General features: G+C 35.7%; 1 protein-coding gene across 1 annotated transcript in view; it reads left to right on the forward strand.

Annotated features, from left to right (window-relative positions):
• Positions 1–23,783, forward strand: part of CWC27 (CWC27 spliceosome associated cyclophilin) — a 270,179-nt gene that overhangs the window by 12,862 nt on the left and 233,534 nt on the right. The window contains exons 4-9 of the mRNA XM_036742097.1: positions 8,800–8,943; positions 11,016–11,114; positions 12,629–12,732; positions 14,794–14,863; positions 22,130–22,209; positions 23,685–23,724. Coding sequence (XP_036597992.1) covers positions 8,800–8,943; positions 11,016–11,114; positions 12,629–12,732; positions 14,794–14,863; positions 22,130–22,209; positions 23,685–23,724 — 537 coding nt within the window. The remainder of the gene's footprint in view (positions 1–8,799; positions 8,944–11,015; positions 11,115–12,628; positions 12,733–14,793; positions 14,864–22,129; positions 22,210–23,684; positions 23,725–23,783) is intronic.

A 23,783-nucleotide genomic window follows, 5' to 3' on the forward strand; every position in this document is an offset into this window, starting at 1 on the left:
GCATATTTTTCTGTTGGCACCACTTACTTCACTCTGCATCAGTTCATGTCTATCTTTCCATGTTATCTTTTTTTAAAAGAAGTTTTTATTGATTGCACATATATTTACATTACATATTTATATCTCACCAGAGTTATCCTCAGGATCCCTCCTCTTCCCACAGAGCCATCTCATATAACAAATAGTATTTATTAAAGATTAAAAAAGATATTAAAAGAAGGGCAAAAAATCAATACAACTAATCAATATATTAAAAAAAATTGAAAATGTGCAATGTGTAATAACACTTGAGGACCTCCCATCTCTATGAAGTGGTAGGGTGGATATGTCTTCTAACTTCTTTTGAGTCCTGCTTGATTTTTATAATTTTGTCTCTTGGTTTTTGGGTGTATCATTGTTATTTCCCATAATGTTGTGTATATTGTTTCTTATCTGCTTATTTCATTCTATATCAGTTCATACAGACCTTTCCGTGTTTCGCTGCATTCATCACATTCATCATTTCTTACAGCACAGTAATATTCCTTTACATTCATATACCAAATTGTGTTTAGCCACTTTCCCATTTGATGGACATAAGCTTGTTTCTTATTCTTTGCTATCACTAAAAGTGCTTCTATTAATATCTTAATGTATTTGGGGACTTTCTTATTATCAGTGACTTCCTTGGGGTATAAGCCCAGTAATGGAGTCTCTGGTTCAAAGAGAAGGGACATTTTATTTTTTTATTTACGTAATTCTGAATTGCTTTCCAAAATGGCTATACTATTTTATAGCTCCACTATCAATGTAGTAGTGTGCCTAACCTTCTACAACCCATCCAACATGAACCGTTGCCCTTGTTTGACATCTTTGCCCATTTGCCAGGTATGAGCTGAAACCTCAGGGTTGTTTTGAGTTTCATTTATCTTATTATTAATGATTTGGAGCATTCTTTCATTTGGGTGTGAATACTTCACATTTCTTCTTTTGAAATCGTCCATAGTTTTTATTTCATTTTTATCTGTTGCTTCATTTTTTCTAGGTATTCATGTAATCTTTGTCGAAAATTCATTTTTTTTCCCTCTGAGTCATTGCTTGTAGTTGCTATGCAGTTGCTCTCTTCTTTTTGTCGATCTCTAGGGCAACAATAGTTGTTTTCTTTAAATACCCATCAACATTTGCTTTGATTTACTCATCTCTCTGATTTTGGCTTAATTAGGACTTTATATAGGCCAGGCCTCACCTGTAGCTGCTCATTTGAGTGGTGTAGTTAACCTTGAGTACTCTGTCTCTTGGTCTCCAGTGCTGACCTCTAGTTCCCAAGGTTTGGTCCCATCAGAATATTTGAGGCACTGGATCTTCAGGGCCCTCTCTTGCATCTCAGGACAGAATGCTAGGAACTTTGGGCTTCTTGGGTCTGGAATAATCTTTTCTAAGCACCACCCTGTCCTTGCCCTGTGTTTGTAAGCACCATGGGGGTTTCTTGGGTGAGTTCTCTGCTCTTGTTGCCTTCTAAGTGAAAACCCTGCAGGCAATATTTAATCCATTCTCTGGTCATCCTGGGAGGCTATGGGCTTCTTTCCCTGACTGACACTGGCTTTGTTCTTACCCCCTTTTCCCATTGCCTTTGGGCTGCTGGCTGGCAGGCTGGCTGTGTGTGTGTGTGTGTGTGTGTGTGTGTGTGTGTGTGTGTGTGTGTCTGCATGCATGTACAGTTCTGGGACAAAAGAAGTCACTATTTTCTCATTGGATATCTTGATCTTTATTTGGTCTGGTACAGTTTTCGGCTTTTGTTGGAGTAGGTGTGGGAGAGCACAACTGCCTCTCTTCAGTCATTGTCTCAGCCAGAAGTCCCTTTAGTCCCTTCATTTTACAGATGTAAGAATTCAAGGCCAAAGAGGTGGCGATTTGTAAAGGTGTTCCTTCCTGGGCTGTGGATGTTAACCACTTTATGCAAAGCAGTCTCTGATAAACATATCTGTTTATGTGATAGAGTGGTAAAAGTCAGGTAAAAGAATGTCATTCTTCTCTCAGTCTGTCTTGTCTTTAAGGTCACAAGTATTATAGAGGAAACTTGGATTTTTCTAAGTGCTTTATATAGCTAGAGCTAGGAGCTACAGGGAACAAACTTCCAGTATCATAACTAAAATTCCCGCAAATATATGATTTCATATTCACTAAGACACATCTCCCATCATTATGAAGCTCATATACATCTCTCCTTCATCAGCTCTCTCCAAATAATCAAACAGTTGTGCAGGATATCCCACCCCTTTGTTTTATATTCTTAAGATTTGTGCAGGGTGGTGACTATTTTTGTTGATCTGGTAATAATCTTGCTATGCTTATATAAGCATCAGTTAGTTACTAGGTTATGTTACTGCTAGTTTGGCACTCCTGTTGATTCCCAGTGAGTATGACTGAAGTCTGTAATCCAAGGCTCACTGGTATTTCTGGAGGTGAAATACTTTGAAACACTGAAAAGATATTTGGAAAAATTAATTACAATAATAACAACTCCAATGTATATAGTACTTTAAGATTTGCAGAGTAACTCACAATAACTTTATGAAGTAGTTAGTTCAAGTATTATCCCTATTTTTCAGATGAGAAAATTGAGACTCTGAGGCATTAAATGATTTATCAGGGTACATTTAGCTAGAATGTATCCAAAGTAGAATTTGAGCTTGGTCAGTTGTTCTTACTATTCTGACTCAGTTCAATTCAGTAATGTTTATTAGGTGTTTATTGTTTAGAAGGCTCTGTACTTTGTTTATTTGCTAGGGATACATAGATTCTACCTTCAAGAAGTTTATAATCTCCAGCTTTAATCAGTTGGCCACCCCCACCCTATGTTGCTCTTAGGCTCAAGACTTTTCTGTTTCTGTATGGAAATGGATTGCACTTTCCCCGGCTATAGACAGTAGGTTTTTCTCTTTTTCTTTTCTTTTTCTTTCCTTTTTGAGGAAGGGAGGATAATGCCAAGTTATCAGAGAGTTGTCATCTAAAACTCTATCTGCATTCAAAACTCTCCACAACCTGCTTTCCTTCTATCTTTCCAGTCTAATTACACCTTACTCCCCACCAGGTGCTGTGATTCAGTGACACTGGCCTCCTTGCTGTTCTTTGACATAAAACACTCTGTCTCCAGACACTGGGCATTTTCGCTGGCACGCTTTCATGTTTGAGAGTCTCTCTGTCTTTTCCTTCACCCCCAGCTTCCTCCAAGTCCCACCTCAAATCCCACCTTCTATAAGAAACCTCTTTTCATTATTTTGTACTTATCTTGTCAATAGCTTGCTTGTGCTCACTTGTTTTCTCATTGTCATTATCTCCTCCATTAGACTGTGAGCTCCGTGAGAGCAAGGACTGTCATTTGCCTGGCACATAGTAGGGTCTTAAATGAATATTGATTTAAGTACCTGGCCTTTAAACTAGAGGTCTGGGGAGTCCAGAGGAAGAAAGAGATAACCTCTCTTTCTGTTTCACTTAAGAACTCTTGGTGTATATTTTGCTTTGGTTTTAAAGTCAGTTTGCTCCAGAATCCTCATTCCATAGCTTTAAACCTCAGAGGTCTCTCTGATCTCAGGCATCCATACCATGCTCAGGGCTGTTTTAGTCTCAGGTACAGGCCAATTTTGGCTTTTATAGATGGTGCTTAGACTACTGGGGAACAAATTTTCCATTTGTAATATTGTTGCTATGGAATTAACTTCCACCTTTGCAACTTTGTTTCACCAAAGTGTTTTCTTTGAACCAATTAATGATGTAAGGTAGGCTATGCAAGAAGCATTCATTTAGTCAGAATTTCATAAGTGGCAGTACTTAAACTGACAAAGCTTTTCTATTCTTAGCAAAGGCAAATTATTTGATTCTTTGAGGTTAGATGGAATTGAGCCCAGGTATAAGGTGATGACAGGAAATGATGGTTTAGAAATGAAGAATGTATCAATTGCATTGAAATCTGGCTTCATTTCATCCCTTCAAATAAAGAAAAATGGAAAGTTTTTAGGATATTGCATGTGACATTTTATTTTCAACGGTTTTAAGCTTTGAAGTGCATCTATTCCACACTGCTAATTTTGCGTGATAGTGTACCATAGTACAGAACACATGCCAAAAAAGGAAATCAAATAAGAAAATAAAGCCTATAGCAGGAATAAGCTCCAAACTTGGATTTGAAAGAAAAACCAAAATAATGATCAAGAATAGAATAGTCATTTTTAAAAATTTTTTTTTAATTTTTTTTCCTTAAGATATTTATAATTTATTTTGATCTTTAAATTTATTTATTTAACATATTTTGTTTTCAGCATTGATTTTCACAAGATTTTGAATTACAAATTTTCTCCCCATTTCTACCCTCCCCCCCCACTCCAAGATGGTGTATATTCAGGTTGCCCTGTTCCCCAGTCAGCCCTCCCTTCTGTCACCCCACTCCCCTCCCACCCCTTTTTCCCCTCCTTTCTTGTAGGGCAAGATAAATTTCTATGCCCCATTGCCTATGTATCTTATTTTCTAGTTGCATGCAAAAACTTTTTTTGTTGTTGTTTTTGAACATCTGTTTTTAAAACTTTGAGTTCCAAATTCTCTCCCCTCTTCCCTTCCCACCCACCTCCCTAAGAAGTCAATCAATTCAACATAGGCCACATGCGTACCATTATGTATAACCCTTCCACAATACTCAGTTGTGAAAGACTAACTATATTTTGCTCCTTCCCAACCCATCCCTCTCTATTGAATTTTCTCCCTTGACCCTATCCCCTTTCGAAAGTGTTTGTTTTTGATTACCTCCACCCCCATCTGCCCTCCCTTCTATCATCCCCCCGCTTTTTTTTTTTATCTTCTTCCCTCTTCTTTCCTGTGGGGTAATATACCCAATTGAGTGTGTATGTTATTCCCTCCTCAGGTCAAATCTGATGAGAGCAAGATTCACTCATTCCCCCCTCACCTGCCCTCTCCTCTCCTCCCACAGAACTGCTTCCTCTTGCCACCTTTATGCGAGATAATCCACCCCATTCTATCTTTCCCTATCTCCCTCTCTCAATATGTTCCTCTCTCATCCCTTAATTTACTTACTAAAGTTGAACTGTTTTGCTTACATTCCTACATGGAAAGGTGATGTGTATGATTCATGAGACTTCAGTGTTAGGGTAGCTGAAGGGAATATGCATATATATGTATGTTTATGTATATATATGTATATATGTGAATGTGTGTGTATGTATATATCTATGTATATATATATATATATATATATACACACACATATATAGATAGATAGATAGAGAGAGAGAGAGAGAGAGAGAGAGCACGGACACAGGGTGAGTTGAAGATGAAGGGAAGACATCTTTTTTTTTTAATACCACTAATATAAATTTAAAAGAGAAAAAACTTGATGATGTTTGTATTTATGGGAATGACAATGTCAAATTTCCTTAAAAGTTTATTCTATTTCCGTATCATTCTCATAGTTCTCCTTTGAATGAGGAAGGATCAGCATTTTTTTTTAAACCCAGAGATCCTTGTATTGAGAGTTTTATGCACCAGTAATTGCACTTAGATTCCTAGGGCCTTAAAGGCCTCCGGTCCTCACAAGCCAGATGAATGTGGGAAATCACTTATTCTCACTCTACCCGCAAAACAAAGACAATAGTACTTTTACTGTCTACCTAAGAGGATAGTTGTGAAGACGAAAAGCGATCAAGTGCAAAATGTTATATCGAGTTAGCCCTTGTTAATGCCTCTTAAAGGAAGGGCTGTAGAAATGTGAGCAGCATTATTAGTGTTCTCAAGTAGTTTTCTTTCTCATGCTATCATTCATTTTTTAAATCTTTAAAAAATATTTAAATTCTGCCATAGTTTCTAGTAATAATGCTCTTAAAAATGTGGAATAGATATGACAAAACCTCAGACTTCTCTTAAACACAGGTTGTGAGATGTTTCATGTTTTTAGAATATGTTCTACAGAAGGGAGTATTCCTCTGTTCTTCTGACATGAATTAGTGTAATCCATCTGATTGATGTCATATTTGATTTTTAGTTTACTATTTATAGGTGATTATTTATATTGTCAGACTATACAAATGGTAATATCTTGTGTAGTATATGATGTAAGTATTTCAGACAGTGTTGTGAAATTGAAAATTATTGAGGTGGATTGAGAATTATTTAATTTTTAAAAGGGAACTTCCCTTTGAAGAAACACTTGCTATTAATGAGTCTCAGTCTTTGCTCCTATCCCCCAGAAAAAATGTAAATTCCTTAAGAAGAGGGGCTGCTTTGTTTTTGTCTTTGTAACCTGAGCTAGATTTTGCATATACTGCTTAACACTTTTGTAATATTGAATTTCAGTCAATTGCCTATTAAGTGTTAGGTTAATGAATAAATGAAATGTTATAACATGTTGTTGCAGCAATCCAGCTAGCAGCTGATGTAATGGTGTAAGACCCACCAACAACCAGCACACAGAAAGCTGCCAACACACATTCTTTTGATCTGCTTTACTAAGGAAAGTAGCGTTAAGGAGGTTAACAATCTTATTTCAATCCAACATACAAATGTCATTCACTTAGTTTAGGGGAAAAAGCCAGCACCCTGAACAAATTACAAACATCAACAGACAGACTTTGTCTGATTCAAATCTCAATGCATAGTTACCAGGGTTTAACAAAGTTTCAACATCCAGGTTTACAAGCTGGAGGGCTCTTAACTACAGCTGCCCAGAGTCTCCACATCAACACATCTCCAAGAGTGAGAGCCCCAGGGAGAATGCCAACCTCTGGGTTTATATATCTTGTTCAGGGTCAAAGGTGAGTCACACATGCAACTCACCCACGTGACCTAAAAGTGGCACAAATATGCAACTTAAACTCATGTGGTCTAAAAGCCTCTGATGTCAGAAACATGTTACTCAAACCCATGTAAACTAGGCTTTCCCTTGAGGCAAAGAGGTCATCAAGGACTCCTAATTTAATCAAGGAAAAAAGGCCAAACTTTTCAAGGGAACTTGGTTGAATAAGTGCTAAATGCTCTCCTTAATTACCAATACACATGTATAGAAAAGAGACACAATTGTAGACAAAGTGGCCCATCTGAATATTCGCAGATGAGATCATAACAAGTATATAGAAAGGTTTAAACAAATAAAATGCTATACATGTATTTTAAAAAACAAGACAACTTCTCATTTGCCACTGTAGATAGAAGAGAAGGGAAGAAGAAGCAGTTTCTTGGGTCCCCAAAGAGTAATGGGGATAGAATGGGATATGGTGGAAACAAATGCTGCACTTACTTGGATGACAGAATGATTTGGTAAATATATTCAGATACTCTTGCACTCGCCACAGACCTATGAGCATCCTAAATATATAACATGCTGATGTTGCATAGGTTCCCTAAAATATATTGACACAAGTGTTTATTTGTTAGTGAGAGGACCCTAAAAGGCAAGATCCTTCTTGCTTGGCAAACTCCTCTATAGAGATCCTTAATACTATTCCCTCTTATCTTCTCCAGCAGATTACTCTCACTATCTTATCTCTACTCTCTGTCCAATTTTCAATCTCTTCTTACCTATTGACTCCTTTCCTTCTTCCTATAAGCATGTCCATGACTTTCCTGTTCTTAAAAAAGCTCTCTTGATCTGGCCATCTCCACTAGGTGTCTTGCTATATCTCTCTTCCCCTTCTTTGCTAAACTCCTTGAGAAAGCTGTGTATCTTAAGTGTTTCTAATTTCTCTTCTCTCACTCTGAACCCTTTATAGTCTGTTTTCTTATGTCACCTGAAATTGCCTTCTTCAAATTTTTTAGTGTTTTCTTACCACCAGATCTAATGACCTAGTTTCAGTCCTCATCCTTCTTGATCTCTTTGCGGCACTTGACACTGTTGATCGCTTTTCTCTTTAGGATGCTTTTTCCTCTCTAAACTTTCATGACATTACTCTCTCCTAGTTTTCTTTCTACTTGTCCAGCCACTCCTCAGTTTCCTGTCCTTGGCCTTCTTTTTTTCCCCCTCATATTCTCTCTTGTTTGGTAATCTCATCAGCTCCCATCATGTCAGTTATCATCTCTATAGTGATGATTCCTAGAGCTGTTCATCCAGCTGATGTCTTTCACCTGATGTTACCATCTTGAACTGGAAGTTCTGTAGGCACCTCAAAATATTCATAACAGAACTCATTATTTTTCTTCTCAAACTTTTCTCTCTTCTAAACTTTCCTATTACTATCAAGGATACCGTCTTCTCAGTCACCCAGTCTTGCAACCTCAGTGTCATTCTAGATTCCTTACTCTGATTCACACCGTATTTCTTATTTGTTGACAGATCTTGTCATTTCTATATTCTCAACATTTCTCAAATATATCCTCTTCTCTCTACTCACACAACCACCACACTAGCTCAGGCCCTTTTCATATCTTTCCTGAATTATAGCAATAGTGTTCTGATTGGTCTTCCTGCCTCAAGTCTCTTTCTACTCCAAAATATCACTACTCAGCTGTCAAAGTGATTTTCCTGAAGTGTGGGTCTGATCATGTCATCTCTCCCCCCACTCCCCAACTTAGTAAACTCCAGTGACTACTGATTACCACCCCTTTTTGGCATTTAAAACTCTTGTTAACCTGGTCCCTTCCTACCTTTCCAAAAGATGTTGCTAATGATAAGTAAATATGGACTTTCATTATACATGAAAATCAGTTCCATTAAAAAAAAAGAAATTTTGAATGGAAAATAAAATATGTGTAGGATTCTGCCTACCAAGTGAACATTGACTAAACAGAGCTTACACACTTAACCTTTCCTTTTTTATGCTACAGGATGAATTTCACTCACGATTGCGTTTTAATCGGAGGGGACTGGTTGCCATGGCAAATGCTGGACCTCATGATAATGGCAGCCAGTTTTTCTTTACCTTGGGTCGTGCAGATGAGCTTAACAATAAACATACCATTTTTGGAAAGGTCAGTGTTCAGTTATTTCAATCCACTTTTGTTTCTTAAGTTTTATATCTCCAAAAGTTTTGGCTTTCCAATATTTGTAAATTGGTTATTGTTTTCTTTTATTCACTTTTTTTTTCAGTGTTTATCAAATGATCAAATCCTGTAACAATGAACTCCACAGAACTGCTCAATTCTTTTGACTATAGGGAAGTTTTGTTGTAGCAAATGAGATAGACAAGCAGCCAGGACTTCAAGGCTTTTTGCTTCCTAAGGGGTTTGGAATCTAAAAAAAAATTTTTTTCAAAACAATTGTCATCATATAGTACTTATGATATAATTTAATCTATTTTCCTAGATGAATTTTTAGTAATGACTTTAAAGTTTCAACTAAAATCCTGTCTTCAGGAATCTTCTCCTAACCCCTCTTAATTCTAGTGCCTTCAATGTATTAATTTTTTTCCACTATTTATCCTATATATAGCTTCTTTGGACATATTTGTTGGCTTGTTGTCTCCCATATTAGATTGTGAGTTCCTTGAGGACAGGACTATCTTTTGCCTCTTTTTGTATCCCCAGGATTTTACATACTGCTTGGCTTATAGTAGGTACTTAATAAGCGTTTATTGACTAGTAGAATTTGGCTCTTTATAATTAATTTTACTGATAGTATTACTAATGTTTAAAATGGAAGGTACTTATTTAAGTTGATTGATATAGCTTTTTTTCAACATGTTTGGATTCTGCTCCAAAATGAATTCTTATTTGGAATTTATTAATTTCTGTATTCTTTGACTGAATTTTCAGTAAACTTTTCTTTGAATATAGTCTCTGAACCACCGTGCCAACTTCCATCTCCTGTTTTACCACAAGAAATAAAAAAAACAAAAACAAATCAAAAACCTGGCATTTTAGATACATAGGTCTATAGCTCCCTCTGCTGGTTTATTATGATCCGCTTGCCCATCCTTTGATCAAAACTGGAATTTATGATCATAGTGGAGGAAAGCCATGTAAATAAATACAGTTATTGAAATTAACTTAAATTAGAAACTCAAGACAAATTCCAAATGTTTTTAAACTGAAGAATATGAAAGCTTAAAATAAAGTTATCAGTCCTCGTGAATACTGCTAGGTGACCTAGAAAATAAGCAATTAGAATCTCCTGCTCTGACCACTCTATTGAAAAGGGACTCAGGATTATATATTTTGCTTGTTTTTTTTTTTCTTTTAAAAAATGCCTATGACTTGCTAATCCTGTTGGAATAATTGGGATTTCAGTGGTGAATATGAGGTCATTGTTATATACTTGAACATCTTGTATGTACTTTTATAAATTAACTGCTCTAAATCTGCTTTGTGGGACAGGTTTTTCTCAGATTCTTAAGCATAAGTTTTTTGACTAGTTTTGAAAAACAAATGCTCTTCTAGTCAGGAAACATTTATCAAGTGCCTACTAGGTACTACCCGGCCCTATGCTAAACACTGAGATATAAATTAAAAAAAGAAAGGCATTCTGTGATCTCAAGGTACTCACAGTCTAATAAGGAAAGACTATACACAAAAGAAAGCCAAGGAGGTGGAGAAGAACCTACCTGGTGTGGGAGTCTGGTGGGGAAGTCAAAGAGGCCCAAAGCAAGTGCTGCTGGGGAACCCAGAGAGGTCCAAAGCAAGTGCTGCTGGGGAACCCAGAGAGGTCCAAAGCAAGTGCTGCCGGGGAACTTAGAGAGGCCCAGAGCAAGTGTTGCTGGAGAATCCAGAGAAGCCCAAAGCAAGTATTGCTGGAGAACCCAGAGAGGTCCAAAGTAAGTGCTGCTGGAGAACTCAGAGAGGTCCAAAGCAAGTGCTGTTGGGTGGGAAATGAGGAGATGTCTGAGATGTCTCTGTTTCTTTGAGTTAGTTAGGAAAAGGTCATATTGAGGAGGTAATTTCTATTAAATTATTCCATTTATTTTTTCTTTTAAGGAAATAATTTTGTTTGCTGTATTAAATATGCATATACTTCAATGTTCTAATATTAACTATATCCTTTTATTTTAAATATTTGAAAAAACCTAATCATTATTGTTTATATTTTAAACATTTCCATTTTATAGGTAACAGGAGACACAGTATACAATATGCTGAGATTGACAGAAGTGGACATTAATGAAGAAGAAAGGCCACTTAATCCACATAAAATAAGAAATTGTGAGGTGGGTATTCAGGATATTTTTGATGAGGTTTGTAGCTTGAATAAATAATCATCAATTCTTTGAAACCTTTGGTTGAAATAATAGATATATATGTATATATATTACATATGTATATATATTTGTGGTATTTCCAGATACTATCTATGCATATATGCATATGTGCATGCATGTGTATACATACGCATATACATACATATTTTGAGTTTGACAACTAGGTGATGAATTCTTTGGTCTGGCCAAATCCAAGAAAAAGAGTAATACCTCTTAGTCCTATGCCACTCTGCTTCTTCAGTGATAGTGGTAGATTGGCAGAACAAAGGTGAAGGAGGGCTAAGAATCACATGGTCTTTAAATCCCCTGGCTCTAACATAGAAGCAAATAGAAGTCCACATAAAGTTTGGCATGAGACCCAAATAAGCCACATCATTCTTTAAGAGAATTCTTAGATGCAACTGATTGAGGGATAACAAATAGATATAAAATGGAAAAGGTTTGCCAACATTTCTATATACTGAAATGGATCTCTGATGTCCTCATTTAGAGAGTTCCTTCCAATTATGCATTGCAACCTGTCCATGTGTGCCTATCTTGTGTTAATCTTTCCATGTTCTCCCAACAGTTTTCTACAGGGAGCCCAGTTTGCCTGGTGTGATGGGGGCTGTTAGCACTTTCTCCTCCCATCATGAGGGTACCAGTAGAGCGCCCTGGCTGTCCACTTGTCATTCCATGCTCTTGCTAGTGATTAGCCCTGTCATAATATTCTTCCTGTCATAGTATACCTTAATGATGTTCTTTACTCCTTTAGAGTTCTACACTGGTTATATGTTGCATCTTTCTCACTCCTACCATACGCCTCACCACTACCCTCTGTAATACTTATCTTTAGTTCTTCAGAGGTAGTGGTTTACCACATCTTGTTTCCATATAGCAACATATATGTATGCAAAATAAGGATTCTTCGTGAAACTATGAGTCTCCATCTTGTTCGGTTTGCTTTAGAAAAAACAATTCTACACATTACTTTTAGAACTATCCTGCTAGTCTATGCTTCCTTCTGAACGTCTTTCCTATTGTCTTCTGTGCATTTAAAGAAATGTTTCAATGGTTCTCTCTCTTTTTTTTCCCTTTGGCATCACTATTGCTAACCCCCTTCTTGCTGACCTACACTCTCCCCATTAGCTGAGAGAAAGTGGAAAGAAAAGAAACCTTATAATGAATAAGTGTAGTCAAGCAAAAGAAATCCACATAAATGCTTGTATGTGACCTATTGAAAGTGTGAAGTATATGAGAACTCTGGATTATCTTAACTATGTTCAGTCTTATTCAGATTATTGCTCTGTTTACTTCTTGAGTCTACATAAGTGTGAAAAAAATGATTTAAAGAGATATAGGACAGATGACTGGATAATGGAAAAATATTGCATTAGGGACAAACTGAGAAATTATTAAATGAGGTTTCTATGTGGAAATATTTTTAAATAGTTAAATAATGTTTTAAATATTACTTTTCCTAGGTTTTGTTTAATCCTTTTGATGACATCATACCAAGAGAGAATAAGAAGCCAAAAAAGGACAAACCAGAAGACGAAGTAAAGAAATTAACAACTAAAGGCACAAAGTAATCACAATATAAGGATTTTACTCAAATGTGAAAAGTACCACTAATTCCTCAACTTTCCTAATTTGATGTAGTTGGTGGAAGACCAGTTTGAATTACTTAAAAGTCTGAATTATAGAATGTTTTTAAATGTGGATTGAATGCTTTTAAATATATAGTTAAAATCCAAGCTTACCAAGTTGCCTAATAGACATTCTTAAAGAATTTGCTATAGTGAGTAGGTGATAAAAATTTATGGTTTAAGACAAACTGTATGTAAAGGGATGCAGGCAAGTTGACTGAAAACAGTTTGTGCTTTTAATCAGCTTCAAAATTTCTTACACAGTGTTCTCTGTATCCTTAATTTACTTAGCAAATGTTTTGAGTTTGTTTAATTGATAAAAAAGATAAACTCCCTTCTAGGCCCTATCACAAATTCAGAATTAATGGATTCTAGATTTTTAGGTTTTATTCTTCTATGCCTCTTGCAAAACAAGTTAATAATCTTGCAGATATTAATAGGGATCAAATTATAAAAATGACTCCTTTTTGCAAGATAATTTTTCACCTAGCTCGGAATTTAACTTATTTCTTTACTTCATTCTGGCTAGTGATATTTGTATCATGTGTCACTATCATTGATATCTGGATTGATTTTTCAGGGGATATGAAAATAATTGTAAGTAATTTTTTTCTGACAATAAACAAGAGAAGTAGGAGATAACAGACCAATCTCACAGCCAGGAAGAACTCGGTTCAAGGCCCAGATTCTGGACAAGTCACTTAACCTCCCATTGCCAAAGGCAACTCTCTTAGATTGTATGTTGCTTCATGGTTGCCAAGCTGTAGCTGGTAGAGGGCATTTCCTTACTGGAAGCTACCCCATGTCAGGGAAATTACAGGCCCAGACTAAATCAATCAACCTATAAGTTGCAGAATTGATGCTTTCACTGCATCTGCATCTTACAAAAGCATCCATTCCTAATGCTGATGATCTGTCAAGCCTTCTCCATCTTACTTCCTTAAATCATTTTTTTCTAATAGTTGAGTAAAACAAGTTGAGATAAAAGAATGACAATTTGCCACTTATTTTGCTTGGGCTTTGAATTACAAAGCATTAACATTAAAAAAGACTTTTGAGATTATCTAATCCGGGGTTTCTTAACTGTGTTTTGTGTCATGCACCCCTTTAGCAGTCTGGTGAAAGCTATGAACCCCTTTCAGAATCATGTTTTTAAATGCATATAGTAAAATACGTAGGATTACAAAGGAAACCAATTAGAGTAAAATAAGCATATAATTTTTTTTTCTGTCTGAGTTCACAGACCTCCCAAAATCTATCTACAAATCTCATTGGGGGCTGTGGACCCCAGTCAAGAACCTCTGAGTGAATTCAGCCCATTTAATTCCCAGAGTGAACTGAGAGCTAGAGAGTGAAATAGGTTGTTTCAGGTTAGAAAGACTGAAACCTACATCTTCTGACTTTTCCAGGGTTTATTCCATTAAGCCTAATTGCCTCTCATTTTAGGTTGAGGAATTAAGGAAGAATAAGGCAGTTTACCTAATTTCTTCTAATATCCATTTTTGCATGGTGTTTTTGTTCATATGTAATTTTTGCATAGCAGATTTTAATGAGTAAAATGAGATGTTACAGATTATTTTGGTAGATGATGCATTGTTTTATCCATTCAGGGTAGAAATTTGCAAGATTTTCAGAAATTTCAGTTACATAACTAGCCATTTGGCAAATTGAGAGAGTTTTAACTCTTTTGGAGTGATGATTATGTCAAAATATCTGAATATGTAGATCCTAGGGTGAATTTTCGTTTGATTTTTGCAAGTTGAACTAACAGCTTGAGAACGTCTGTGCTCTGTGGCAAAAGGCCTTATTTTTTTGTTTTCATTTAGGAAGTACTTAGTAAAGCAAATTCAGATAATAGTGTGTTTCATCACAATAAGGTATAACTTTTATTTTTGTCAAATGGCAAGTACATATTTGCTCTTGGAAATTTAGGTCTGTTTCTTGGTGACAAAAACAAGATACTTTTGAATGCTGTTTTATGAATCTTTTTCTTTCACTAGAAATTTTAGTTTACTTTCATTTGGAGAAGAAGCTGAAGAGGAAGAAGAAGAAGTAAACCGAGTTAGTCAGGTGAAATTGCAATTTGTTTTTTCTTTTGATTCATGAGATATTTCTTTTGTTACCTTTTGGAAAATTTAAAATCTATGAAGTCTGTCACTTTTCTTTTTTCTTTTCTATCTAAGGGAGTTTCCTAAAGCTAGATTTCTTAAGTAGATAGCATTGATTTGTACTTCATAAGATTTCTGAACTCTATCCTGCATTTTCCTTAGGTATTTTATCTTAGTATCTTTGTTGTAATAGAAAACTTTAAGGTATATTTCAGATTCCTTCCTTCAGAATTTTAACTTCTACAAATTAAAAACGGGAATGATTTGTTCCTTTGCTTAATTGGTTTTTCTGTTATCACAGGGTAGACCTTCTGTGTGTGTGTTTGGGTGTTCTCTCAGTGAACAGGTGGCAAAACCTTTCTTATGAATTGTTTAACTTTTAGGCAGTTGCTAGAAACATAGCTACCTTGATTGTTGTCTCCTCCCAAGGTCTAACTAATTTAAAACTCCATCCACTTTTAAAATAATGACAATTGGTACCAATGTTTAAATTTTTTATCAGTGCCATTTGTAATTTCTCCTTTCTACCATCAAAGATATCATCCATATTTGTCAACATATGCCATCTGCCCCCTCAGCAAATAATCTCACTCATACTTTGCTGAGAAAATCCATATCATTTCTCATCTCTTCTGCTCTTCCCCCTTCTAACCTCTTCCCTAGTTGTCTTCTCTTTTGCTCTAGGCTCAGGATGAAATAGCTCTTCTTGCCAAGGCTTAACGTCTTCCTATCGCCTCAGTCTAATTGATCCCAGTGTCTCTCCCTTGTGGGACAGACCCCGTTATTAATGAATGCTTTCCTATCTTTCTCATTTTTCAGTCTCTATTTACTTGTTCCTTCTATACTCAGACCTCCCAACTCTTAAAAGAATTTTCACTTCAGCCTAATGTGCACCCAAGCTATTGCCCTGTGTTTCTATTTGCTTTCTCTGTTTAGAGGATCATAGATTTCAAGCTGAAAGCGGACTTGGAGAGTTATCTATTCCAGTCTCGTCATTTTACAGATGAGGAAACTGAGGCCTAAGTTGTGCCCTGAAGTGCCTTGCCCAGAGTCACACAAGGTAGTGAGTGGCAAACCTTTGATTTGAACTCAGGTCCCATCACTCTAAGATTAGCACTCATTACCTGTTAAACTCCTAGAAACAATAATCTTCACTAGCTGCCTCGACTTCTTTACTTTCATTCTCTAATTATCTCTTGAGATCTGACTTTCAGCTCTGAAACTGCTCTCTCAAAAATGATTTGCTAATGCTTTATGGCTAAATTCAATGACCTTTTCTTAGAATCCATTTTCATTGACTTTCCTGCAGTTTTTGATGCTTCTTTTGATCCTTCTCCTATGTGCTCTTGTCATTTATCGCACTATTCTCTTCCAGTTCTCCTTCCTCTCTGGCTATTGGGTCATCACCTGCTTCCTGTCTTTTAATTGTGGTTGTCCCCAAGGGCTTTATCCTGGTCTCTCTTCTCTCTCTCAATGATCTCATCTGCTCCCATATACTCCTGATCTTCGATGGTATTACACTCACTGCTTCCCCTAAGTGTGGATGTTCTCTAGGGTTCTGTCCATGTCTCTTGTTCTTTTTTCTTCCTTGATGAGCTCATCTGCTCCTGGAGAATACTGCATTCACTGCATTAAGTTCTTGAATAATGTGGAATCTCTTCAGGCAAATTATTGTCCACTCAAAAGAGACTGACCTTCCAGTCCAAGCTTAAGGCTCAGACTATGACATGAGTTAATCTATCAGTACATCTATCTTGGGCAGGATAAGGGATTTGCAACCTTAATGCTTGTACTAGTGCACATGAAATTTTAAAAGGCTACATTGGGCATATATGCTGTGGAAGAGAACTTTATCAGAGTCCCACCAAATGATGAAGTGTGGTTAGATCTTTATCTTTGGATTTGTGATGAGATCTTTGATCCATTGAAATACTGAGGCATAATAACATGAAGTAGGAAGGAATTTTTACATGAAAGTTTACTAATCCATTGGTCTTTTTAAAAAAATCACTTCTGTAAGCTTAAATAACACATTTGAAATTTAGTAACTTCAAGTATGAGTTAATTTTATTCATTTAAAAATACTTTTAATATAAAAAATTTTGTAGGCAGTTATTTTTCAGAATTGGCCTCACTGAAATATTACTTCATATTTCTTTTACGTTGCTATAATAGCATGTGTTTTGGAGATGGAACTTATCTCCTTTTTTCCTGCTGCTCATGGTTACTGTTCCATGGAATGGAAAAAAAATATATATATACTTAAGGTCTACTTCATATTGTACACAATGTGTTACAAAAGCAATCTGTCCCAACTAAGCTTAAAGGGGATAAGAATGCTAGTATGTATGACATGTTACTTCCAAACCCTGAAATATTGCTCTCTTTTTGTTAACAATATGAAAAACCACTATAATCTATTGAAAGATTGAATATAGTTGTTCTTTTTCACTGAGGATATTAAAAACCAGTGTTCTTGCAAATAATTGACATGATAACTCCTCATGCTATATGTAATCTTTCATTCTCATGAATACTGGTGAGAAGGCACTGTGCAAGGCAAAGCATTATTATTAATCATTTTATTACTAGTCACAATTAATAGAAATTTAATGGAAAGCTAGCAGTAGCAACTAGAAAGTATGTAGTGTAGGAGAAGGAAACTATTCTTGGGTTCAATATTTTCTTAAGGGATGGATGATGGGAGGAATTAATATAATGGTGTGTATTTTCTCTCTGTGACTACCACAGAAACATGGGTTTTTGTGGGTATATGTGTGAGTATGTGTGTATGTGTATGGTAAAAGATCACCAGTTGGAAAGAAGTTCTGCCTGAATTTGTGAAAAGTCTTAGGAATATTTTAAAAAAAATTCAGCTATATTCTTTTTCAAGTAGCTATGGCAAAGATATCTACACTAAACTAAGTGTTAGCCTTAATGAATCATTTTTGTCTTTGTACTTCCAGTGTTTCTCATAAAGTAGATTTGTTATAAATTATTACTTAATGTTTTGGAGTTGGTTAAAAATGTTTTTAAATTAATCTCATTTAAAGGTCTTTGCTGACATTAAGATTACATTGTTTGGACATAAATGGATATTTCAGAGCAATTTGAGATGAGTTTATTTCATTCTTTTACTTGAGAAGTTCATTTTTTCATCAGTGATTCAGTGGTAAACCTCTGCCCACAGACCCTGTCTGAATGATCACAAATTGAGAATGAGTGAAGCTTGAACTAGACTTTACTGTATAAAAATAAGAAAGATGATATAGGGATAATTCGGCATTTTGTTGCAGGGACTTACTCATCTGATTGTGACAAATCATGGTTTGCCTTCCTTTGGGTTCCCTGAGTTTTTTCCATTCTTTACTCGGTTCTGCTTTACTGCCTTACACAGTTTTTATATAGAGCATTAGAGCTGGAAGGGACTTTAGAGATCATTTCATCCAACCTCATCATTTTACAAGTGAGAAAACTGAAGTTCCAAGACATTGTGATTTGTCAAACAAACCTGATTTCCATTATTTTTTTTTAAATAATCTTACTAAACAAGTATATTACGGGAATGCAATAAACATATACTTGACTTCACAAAGCATTTGGCAATGTTTTTCACAGTGGTCTTATGAAAAAAAGAGAAAAGTGCCTGAAAAATGAGATAGGTTGCTTTTATTAGCAGGAGGCAATGTGGCTCACAGAGGAAGCTTGGTGTGGTTTCCATAAAACAGCAACACCAGGCTTGAAGCACAATGAATTGGGATCAGAAAATCTTAACTAGGTGGCCAAGAATCAATCTCTTATACTTTCTGAGCTTCAGGTCCCTCGTTTGTAAAATGGAGTTGGTAATATTTACATTAACTGTAAATATGAACTATAATTTCTATTCAAACATTTATTAGGTATCCCACATGTATAATTAAGAGGTTTTTTTTTTTAAATTATAATAGATAAAATGCAGTCTTTAGAACCAAGAAGATCCGGGTTCAAATCTTCTCTGACATTATTAATTATTTGACCTTGGACAGGTCACTTAACCTGTGTACCTTAGGCAATTCCCACAGACCACGACTAAATCGTAGATGGGTTATGATCTGCTTAGGTTCAGGGAATTCCCAGAAAAGGGACTTCCCAGTGTAGGAACTCCCTATTATTGATGTAAGGCTTTGTGCTAGATACTGGGAACACAAAGAAAAAAAATACTAAGTTACTGTCATCAACAAGCTCAGCTTCCACCAAATAGGAGAGAGCAGATGAGAAGTTAGATGCAGATGTAATTGATAAATGTTGTATGTGTTCTAAGCACTCCACCAACCTGCCATTCCCCCATCTTTCTACCTCTTTTCAGGCCTCCCTATTCTTTGACACTCAACAATATTGAAATCAGGCCAATTAATAACACTACATTAATTAACTAATAACCTTAAGTGTTCAAATGAAAGGAAGAGTCAATCCATGTAGCAGACTTTATTACTGTCTTATTTTAAAAAATTGCCACAGTCATCTCAGCCTTCAGCAACCTGATCAGTCAGCAGCCATCATATTGAGGCAAGACTTCAACCAGCAAAAAGATTATGATTTGCTGACGGCTCAAATGATGGTTAGCATTTTTTGGCAATAAAGTATTTTTTAATTAAGATATGTACATTGGTTTTTTTAGACATAATATTATTGCACACTTAATAGACTATAGTAGAGGGTAAACATAACTTTTCTATGCACTGGGAAGCCAAAAAATTTGTGTGACTCACTTTATTGTGATATTTACTTTATTGCAGTGCTCTTGAACTGAGCCTGCAGTATCTCTTAGGCATGGCTATATTGTGTATATGTTTTAAATAGCATATATTACATATATACACCAATGTGCATGTATATATTTACAACTATGGGTATTTTATTTATATAACACCTTATAATTTGCAAAATGCTTTTATATCCTTCATCTCACTTGGCCCTTACAGTGACCCCTGAAGTAACAGGGAGATAATAGTGGATTCATTTCTTTTTTCTTTTTTTTTGCAAACTTGGAAACAGACTTTGAAAGATTAAGTGTCTTTCGTCAAAGTCACTTGAGTGCTGATAGAGCTGGGAGTAGTGACTGCTGAAGTACTGTCCATTATACCATGCTGCATTTTAATGAACATTTTTCCATTTTTTCCATTGTTTAGTATTGTATAAATATAATTAGAAAATAATTCAATGATAATTTGTCTATTCATCACTGCCAAGTCTGAGCATGGTTTTAAAATTATGATTTATATCTATATCCATTGTATTTTTCAATTTTTCTTCTAATGTTAGCCAAGACTTATTTTCTTACCATTGATCAGACCATGTCTGTTGACCGCAGAACAGCCTGGATAAAGTCAGAGACGTGGCACCAAGAAGTTGGCCACTGCATACTGGTTTGCTTTCCTCGTAAGAGTGGAATACCAGATTTTAATTCACAGGACCTGGTTCAACTTCTAGCTCTGCCACCTACTACCTCTGTGACTTTGGGCAGATCATCCAACTGTTCTGTACCTTAGTTTCCTCAACTATAATGAAGTTGGGCTTTATGATCTCTAAGGTCTTCTAGTTCTAAATATATGATCCAATGATCATAATAATTCTAAGATAACTTACTAAGATATAAAAAGGTGGTAATAGATATAGATATGTTAGTGTAGGGAGTGCATGTACTAATGAATTGAAATAAGGACTAATGACATATTTTCAAATAACTGTGTAAAATGAAGTAATTCTTTTGAAATTATTGCAACTTAAGCAGTTACTGATTAGCTTAGTAAAATATCCAGAATTTATTGTCACAAAGAATTTAACTTTCACATTTAAAATTAATATTACTCGTCAGGTATTTATTAAACACCTAATATATACCAAGCACCATATACTTGGATAGCTATGCTAACTGCAACCTCTTTCTGCTGCTGGCTTATCTCCTTGCTCATTTATCTCTTTCTGGGTTCAAAGGCATTATAGTGGGTTGCTCTGTAATACTCTTGGTTAATTACCAAAATTGCCAAAACTCTCTAAGGATTGTGGTCCCCTCGAGTAAAATAAGGGAAATTCTTTTTTTTCCTCCATGGAATAGTTTCCCTTCTCTTGCTCTTGAACTGCAAACATACTTTTAGATAAGATCACTGTTAGTGTCTGTGTAATTTATTAGCAAGCTCAGATAATTTAGAAATACAAATAAACATTTAAACAAGATATTGAAGGCTGTCTCACCTCTTTCTCTGTCTCCCACTCCTTCCTTTCAGCTATTCTGAGAGGGATTTATGAAAATGGAAAATGAGATTTAATTCTGGTTAGAAATTTCCCCCATACTGTGCTCTGGGAAAACAGGGTAAAGATAGGAACCATCGACTGGACTTCAACACTTGTTCTTGCTGATTAGAGGGCAGAATCATTTTTGTGGCACAGTTTTGTGAATGCCTTCAGTATGGTGAGGCAAGGAAGACTGTCAAATTAGCATGCATTTCTCTGACTCTGGGTTGATGTTTTGGGGTTGCAGGTGCCTTCAGGAATCCAAAGAAGCAGGAAAGTATTTCCCTAATGGGTACAGCTTCGGTACAGTATTGGTTCTGCTGGCCAGAGCATCTTTAAAAAGAATTGATAATGTGAAAGCAGAAGAGTATGATTGCTACAAAGCAGTAAAGAATCCTAGGATAAATGATTTGTCAGAGAAGCTATCAGGAAGGTCAAAATTTATTTGGATTTATAGGCTCTGTTATGTATATTTAATAATCAGTCTTGTTACTTTAGAGGTATGGGGGGGGATCGGGAAAAGTTTCATTTATAAAATGGTACTTGAACTGCATCTTGAAAGAAGGTAATTCTTTGATTTAGAGATGAAGAGATAGTGTACTCCAAGCATGGGGCATGGCCAGTGCAAAAGCACAGTGATGGAGGTGGCATGCTGTGCATGAGGAAAAGGGAAGAGGCCAATTTAGTTGCATCATAAAATGTGGGATGGGGAATAATGTGTAATGAGGCTGGAAAGAGGTTGGAGCCAGATTGTGAATAGCTTTCAAAGCCAGAGAACTTTATGTTATCCTAGAGATGTTCAAGGTCATCCAACTAATAAGTGACAGAACTAGGATTTGAAACCAGCTCTCTTTTGATGAAAAGTCCAGAACTTTTGGTACCATACCATGCTACACTTTTGGTGGTAAACTCTGCTTCCCCATTCATAATATAATATTTATTAAATGTTATTTTTCAGAGCATGAAGGGAAAAAGCAAAAGTAGTCATGACTTACTCAAGGATGATCCACATCTCAGTTCAGTTCCAGTTGTTGAAAGGTTAGTTATCACATAATTGCAATCATGGGTTTGGGTTTTTGAGGGGGGGGGCAGGTGTTTCTCATAGTATTTTAATTACCTTTTTGTAGTGTCATTGATCTCTCAAGTGCATGTAATCCTAAATTTAGTTTTCTTCACCTATCAGCAAATATGACAGCTCATCAGACTCATGTTTGAGTTTCAAATTAGGGGGAAAAACCTTCTGCACTCCCTGTGTTACTATTGCTACTGAACTTTTTAAAAAAATCATTTTAATTTTAAAGATTTGTAGGTTGAAAATATTTTTTTTAATTCAGTTTTCTTCAGAAATTTGATGTTTAATTAAAATCTGGTTTGCCACAGTGGTGATGTACTTGGACTAAATTTTTCATAAAAATTGTTTCAGCTATATTATTGTTTTCATTGAAGCATAATGCTTAAATCTCTCTTCTAAGAACGAGCAGTCATGTTTTGGTCTAAACTGTTGAATTTTATGTTTTGCTCTCTGGAGCACAACAAATTGTGCTCTGTGTTGCTTCCCTTTTGGGAGTGAAGGATAGCTTTTGATTAGGTTCTCTCTGATTAGTTGGTACTTGATTAGTTGAATGACTATTCAGTCTATTTTCCTATGAAGAGAATTATTTTTTCAAATTCTTTTCACATCTTACTTTGGTGACCCTGTTAAATGTAGTCTTCCCAAAAGGTACTGTGCTTTTATTCAGCCCATTCATTGGGTTGTAGTCCAAGAAATTCTGGGACTTAGGCATAGGAGTAGCTCGACATATCTATTTGCACACTGTCAGTGAATTTCATGAACAATAACATGTAACATGTTGGAGAGCTACTGTTGAGAGAGAGAGAGAATAAAATGTTAATTTCTTAGGGTCAGTACATTTTAAGAAGTCCTACTTGGAGTAAAACATTTAAGAATATATGAATTGAAAGAATATTTTTTTAGCTAGAACTGATACAATAGGAACTTCTTTCCAAAGATTTTTCAACATGTTAACATTAGAGGTGTCCTGGACCCTGAATCTAGTTCAATGACATAATACAGGGCTGTCCAAAATGCAGCCCATAGTGCCATTTATGTGGCCCACCTACAAGCATAGAAATTTACATAAATGCTTTAGTAAATGAAGGCAAGCTACCACAGAACTCTCACTAAAATGGTAAATCAAAATATATTGTCTATTGTTTCAATAAAAACCTAAGGTTGGACAGCCCCAGCATAATAAATCTGTTTGACAGTATGTTTCTCTTTATTCTCATTTGTGTGAGTAAAGAGTAACTATCATTGAACAGGAATAACTTAATGCAGCTTTTTAAATTATATATCAGCTTTGGCATGCATGCTCGAAAAGAAGACCCAAGTAAAATGAGCATAGTTGATCTGATGTGTTTGGAAAGTAGGCTGTACTTTTTTCTCTTGTTTAGTATTTTTATTAATTTCAGGGAGAATTTGAAATTTATGTGGGTCTTCTGTTTCCTTTTAGTGAAAAGGGTGCAGATTCAATGACAGGAGATTCAGATGACGTGAGTAATAACTTTTATATAAATAGTTTTGCACTATTTGTAGATGGTTTAAATTTCAA

The sequence above is a fragment of the Trichosurus vulpecula genome, chromosome 1 (genome assembly GCF_011100635.1).
Source record: "Trichosurus vulpecula isolate mTriVul1 chromosome 1, mTriVul1.pri, whole genome shotgun sequence".
In the NCBI taxonomy this organism is placed as follows: Eukaryota; Metazoa; Chordata; class Mammalia; order Diprotodontia; family Phalangeridae; genus Trichosurus; species Trichosurus vulpecula.